We start from the raw sequence: 6,000 nt of genomic DNA on the forward strand, positions 1-6,000 counted from the left end.
GAGTTAATGGATTGAGGAATGCACAGGATATGAGGACAAGAGTCTCACAGAGTTTCCAGAAGATGTTAGACTGAAGAAAGGTGATAAGGTAGGAATGCCCAAGGCTTGTAGTTGGGTTTGAAAACAAGCAATGCAAACATAAAATCTAGGGCTTTGGTGGGTGAGGAGCCAATGTAGGTCAGCAACATGGATTGAACAGAACAACAGTATCAGTTAAAAGAGAACCTACTAGTCTTATTAATCATAAATAGTAAAGGATTAGTGCAAGGATGGGTCAGATCATTTATTGGCCAAAACGTAATATGAGAGCTTAACTAAAGTGCTAACTGCATGTTTTACATCTGCCTTCAATAGACGAATATGTTGCCAACAAAACAGGAAAGGATAAGGCAGTACAAATATTGTCTTAGAGTAAAATAGGTCACAAAGGAGGAAGAGATTCATTCTTTCAAAATCAGCTGTTTAAAAATTGTATTTGTTGCAAAAGTGAACATTTTCAGTATGTGCCACGTATATCTGTATTTAATAATTTGGCCATTCTAAAAGAAGAAATGTTATCTGATCCTAATGGGAGACATCCTAAACTAACTAAAGAAAGCAAGGATGGAAATTGCGTCAGTTCTGGTCCCAAACTTCCAATCCTCCATGTATATGGATGTAGTACTAGAGGGCTGGAGGATTCCAATCTCTGTTTGGACATGGAAGAGGGAAATATTTGGCAAATACATGCCATCCAGCCTTGTAATGGTGATGGGGAAGTGTTTAGAGACTGTAATCGGGGACAAAAATTAAATGGCATTTGGAAAAGAATACACTAATAAATAAATGTCAGCATTGATTTGTTGAAGGCAAATTTGTATTTGACTAACGTGTTTGAGATTACTGATGAAGATATATAGAGGTTTGCTGAGGATAATGCAGGTGTATTGTGTATATTGAGATTCAAAATGCTTTTGGAATGTGTCACGACATCAATGAAAGGTTATTGACCCAAACTGTTAAGTCTGTTTCTCTCTATAGCTGCTGTCTGACCTGTTTGGGATTTTTAGCATTTTCTGTTTTTACTTTTGCATCACATAGTTAACTATTTGAAAGCTGGCAAAATTAAAGCTTTAGTGGTAGCCTGGCTACAGTATTAACTAAATGACTGACAATAGAAAATACTGATAAGTGCTTATTTTTCAAACTGGAAAGAGGCATAGAGTGGTTTCAGCCTGAGGTCACTATTTAAAGCATGGGACTTACTAATGTATATTAATGATTTGGACTTGTATAGACAGGGAATATATTAAAAGTTTTGCATGAAACATGGAAATGTAATAGAAAATGAGAAAAATAACACATTTTTGGTGGATAGAAGTGGATTGGAGATGAGCAATCATTTTGATGAAGTGTAATGCGTGAAATGATATACAGTTCTAGGAAAAATGAGCAGAGACAACTTGAAATGCAAAAGAAAACAATTAAAAGGGGTTGAAGGAGCAGGAAATCCTTGTGGGTGTCAATATTTAAAAACCTTGGAGATGCCATGTCAAATTCAGAAAGTCTTATAAAAGTGTACGGGATACTTGGCTTTGTTAATAAAAGAATAGCATTTAAAACCAAGGAAATTATGCTTAACACTTATAAATATATATCAGGCCTCAGTAGAAGCACTGTGCTTATTTCTGAGCATAACACTCGAGGAAATTTGTCAAGATTTAGGAATGGATGCCATGGAATTTTATACACTGGAATGAGAGAGTTTTGTTATGTCAAGAAGTGGAGATTTGTTCCTTAGAGCAGGTAGAGAGGGTAATTTGAGATTTTGGAGAGTCATTCAAAATCATGAATTGGTTGATGGAGTGAGTAATACGAAACTGTCTCCAGTGGCAGGATGATTGGACTATGAAAATCCGATTCTAATGAGTTCTTTTCTTACCTTCTCCCAAACTAATCAGCTTTGCTCAAAACCTGTGCTTTACAGAGTTAATAATACCGAACTGTCAGAGTTAACCACTGTCACAGCATTGAAACTGGCAGCAATTTCAATTGTGTGAAATAGCATTGAAAACCAAACTTCTTCAAAGGTTGCAATGTAGAGAAACATTCCGGATCGCAACAAATGAACTTAGTTAATGATAAAATCTTCCACTCTTACACAGCTGGTCTCATTCTAAAAGTCTGTGGGTGATTTGTTGACTAGACTGCACTGAGGCTTTTAATGGAGTACTAGCTTCATAACTGCGGCTAAATGCTCCCTCTATCAAATTTCTCGTTGTGACAAAAACATCCACATTTAAAAAACAAAATACATTTTTTCAAGTTTTCTTTACTTTAGCTTCTTTTGTAACCCAAACATCATCTTTTATTTCACCACCTAAATTTTTAAATTAAAAATGAAAAGATTCAGTGCTTTGGCCTTACTAATTTTCCGACTTTAAGAATATGTCAATGTGATTGAATGGATGCTCTGTAGGTTGACATCATCACTGCATGTGAGAAGATTCCTGAGAGTTAGCATTTGATTTAGACTGCATTGTGATGGGGAAGTCTGCATCACAGAATTTGCTGGATTTTCATAGGCAATTTTCTTTGAGGTTATTGGCTACTGTTCTATCACTGACTGTAAAATCTGGGTGAATATATTTTTGGAGGATAAATATTAGTTCACATCATTCACACTTACCGACAACTCTCCCCAGGAACAGTGTCTTCAGAGAGTTAAACTTGATATCTGTAGATGGTGGCAGGCTGTAAGGTACTGCAGGATAATGGTCCAGCTGAACAAAGATGAAAGTAAAAAGATACAAAAGAATTAGATCATATTGTAATGATATTTAGTGGAAAACTGTGCTTGCTAGGCTCTTCCTCAAGCAGTTTTATTTTTCAGAGGCAGACAGTGTGGCACTGCAGCTATTTGCACAGGTCCCTCAGACTCCTTTCTGATAACATCAATAAAATTTTATGGGCTGTGGAGGTAGTGGCCTGTGGTTTTGACTGATCCCAAGGAATTAACACACTCTGTTCAAAAACCTAGCAGCGTTCGGCAAACACGTTTTCCCCCTTAGTGATAATAACTTAAATTACTGACACCTTTTCAGATGGGAAAAACAGAATATGTCAATAATACAATACATGAACATGAACTCATTGATTTTCAAAATTACAATCTCTCTTTTATCAAAATATTAAATATCACAATATTTTCCAGATTGTTCACTTGGGATTTTATAGATAACAAAGGCTGTGAAATGTTCTGATAAACGATAAGCACAAAGCTTTCAGTAAACTCCATTTTAACTTAGTAACATTGTGGAATGCTTGCATAGCTGCGAATTTAGCAAAAGCGTTCTTACACTGGATAAATAATTCTAGTGTAGTGATTTTTCATGTAACTGTATATACTACATTGATGTATAAACTTAAATTAATTACATCTCATTTATGCACATTACAAAAGTGACTTTAAAATAATCCAATTGGCACTAAAACACTCTTCAGACATCCTGAGAATGTGAAAGACACTATATGTATATGTGAAGCTATTTTACATCTGATTATACAATAGTCCTGATTAATTGGCAAGCATGATGTGAATCATTATGTTTTACCAACCAAATGGATAGAATGTATAGCAATGAAGAAAACCACCTCAATGCAAGGTTCATATAAAGTACAAAAGATTAAAGGAAGTTATTTTTACTAACTGAAGCATATTTGAAGTGATTTATAATAGAGCTGTCCAATTGGCAAGCCAAAAGTGATAATTAGTTAGATTAAAATATCAACTTGCGTTCCCTGGAGAAGCACTCAACAAACCATTTTGTAATGAAAGTCCAAAGAAATGAGAAACATTTTAACAGATCCATTGTTTTAATTATGTAATCTTTAAGATGTTCTTTCTTGGTGACATTTTTATCTCATTTTCTTTATTTAATTCAGGTCCCAAAAGTCAATGTTTTTTATTTAGGAGATAAAGTGAAGAGTGGGGGACGGACAAAGGGTAGATGGTTGAATTCCTTTGTTCTTTGCAATCTGAACAAAGAACATATAGTAGTAGGTAGTAGTTGTAGTAGTAATAGTAGTAGCAGGTGCATGTCTGACTCTTGTAGTTTAGATTAGATTTCCACACAGTCAATCGCCTGAGGCGGGAATTGAACCCAGGTCTCTGGCGCTGTGAGGCAGCAGTGCCTCACTGGATAAATAATTCTAGTGTAGTGATTTTTCATGTAACTGTATATACTACATTGATGTATAAACTTAAATTAATTACATCTCATTTATGCACATTACAAAAGTGACTTTAAAATAATCCAATTAGATACTGTGGTATCTAATGATCAGTTGTAAGTTCTTAAGATTCTATCCCAAATGGGATCCTTCCTCATATTTTAGACCACAATAATTTCCTTGAGCAAAATCATTGATCTGCTGATTAGTGCTGAGCTATGGATATCATGTAAACTAATCTCCTATGGGATGAGATTTTCAGAATTTATGGTTTGAATTTTACTCTTTCCTTGGAGGAGAGACTGTGAGTTGCACCCATTGCCATCACCCTTCTGTCAATAATATCTTACAAGTGGCAGGTTTAGTGGTGGGCAGCCCATCAGCCTGTAGGCCAATTGTGGCCCGAAGTCGCTAATGGCCACTAAAAGACACCAAGCTCCATCACTGGTATTTGGCAGAGGTGTGTAAAAGCATACCACGTGGCAAAGCAGCCAAGCTCAATTGTGCAGGAAGACTGGGCCCCTATAGCTGAGGCAAATCGACATTTTGGGCAAAAGCCCTTCATCACGAATGACACAGGGAGCCTCCGCAGTGGAGAGATAAATGGGAGGGGGTTGGGGCTGGGGAGAAGGTAGCTAAGAGTACAACAGGTGCACGGAGATCATTCCCACCTTCTCCCCAGCCCCACACCCCTCCCATTTATCACTCCACCACAGAGGCTACCTGCCTCATTCCTGATGAAGGGCTTTTGCCCGAAACATCGATTTTCCTGCTCCTCGGATGCTGCCTGGCCTGCTGTGCCTTTCCAGCACCACTCTGATCTAGACTCTGATTTCCAGCATCTGCAGTCCTCACTTTCGCCCTGTAGCTCAAACACTCAGTGGCCTACAGATGTCTGTTTTCCCCTCAGCAGCAAAGACCAGCCTTTCTGGAACACTCTGTCCTGGCAATCTACCTAGTCACCCCTTGTTAGCATTTGACTCACTGGACTTGGGAAGTACTCTCAGTTACCTTTCTTCTGAGTCACCTGCAATATTTCTACTCTGTGCCTTGAGGCAGTGAAGCAGAGGTATGTTTCAGTATGCAGACTGTCACACTTTGATTGTTTTTGGAAGAAATGCAGTTTTCTCCTACATATCTGGTCCCATGCAATCCTTCACTGGCCTGTTGATTTTGAGAATATCTAGCATGAAACTTAAGTTGACCTCTGCTAAGGATGAGTTCCCCATGGGTGAGAACATTTAACTTTCTTCTGTATCCCACTTTTGTTTGGTGGTGCAGTCTTTTGGAAACATACTACCAGCACACCAGTTTTGAGAGTTTGTTGAGAAGAAATTGAAAATTTCGCTGAGGAGTTGGGACCATTCTGAATGGTAGGTGTGAAATGTTTTGATACCGACAAATGTCATCATGAGGTGCTGCATTTTAATATTGATGTGTTTTTTTTTATAGATATTTTTATTAGAAATTTAACATTTTTACAAGTTTACAAAAATAAACAAAACTCTCAGATATAAACATTGATATACAATTAGCTCAAATATACAATAGCCAAAATTTGACAAAAAAAAAACAAAACAACAAAAAAAAACCGAAAAAAAACAAACAGACAAAACTCAACTATCTACTAATCTAACCTACAACTAACCAGAGTGTATATTTAAGTCTCTTACATGCTCGGAATGTGTTAACATCAGATGTAATAAAACCCGTATTCGTGCGGGATTCCTCCCCAGAGGGGCCGCGGACCAGCCAGGTTTGTAATCTCAATTAAATAAAAGCCCTTAT

The 6,000-nt window shown here is 37.1% G+C and overlaps 1 protein-coding gene across 1 annotated transcript in view; it reads right to left on the reverse strand.

The window, feature by feature from the left end:
- Nucleotides 1-2,300: 2,300 nt before the first annotated feature.
- LOC122550254 (contactin-associated protein-like 2) overlaps nt 2,301-6,000 on the reverse strand; it is a 2,198,962-nt gene continuing 2,195,262 nt past the window's right edge. Inside the window, exons 21-22 of the mRNA XM_043691007.1 lie at nt 2,669-2,762; nt 2,301-2,359 (exon numbers count right to left, since the gene is read on the reverse strand). Coding sequence (XP_043546942.1) covers nt 2,301-2,359; nt 2,669-2,762 — 153 coding nt within the window. The remainder of the gene's footprint in view (nt 2,360-2,668; nt 2,763-6,000) is intronic.

The sequence above is a fragment of the Chiloscyllium plagiosum genome, chromosome 5 (assembly GCF_004010195.1).
Source record: "Chiloscyllium plagiosum isolate BGI_BamShark_2017 chromosome 5, ASM401019v2, whole genome shotgun sequence".
Classification (NCBI taxonomy): Eukaryota; Metazoa; Chordata; class Chondrichthyes; order Orectolobiformes; family Hemiscylliidae; genus Chiloscyllium; species Chiloscyllium plagiosum.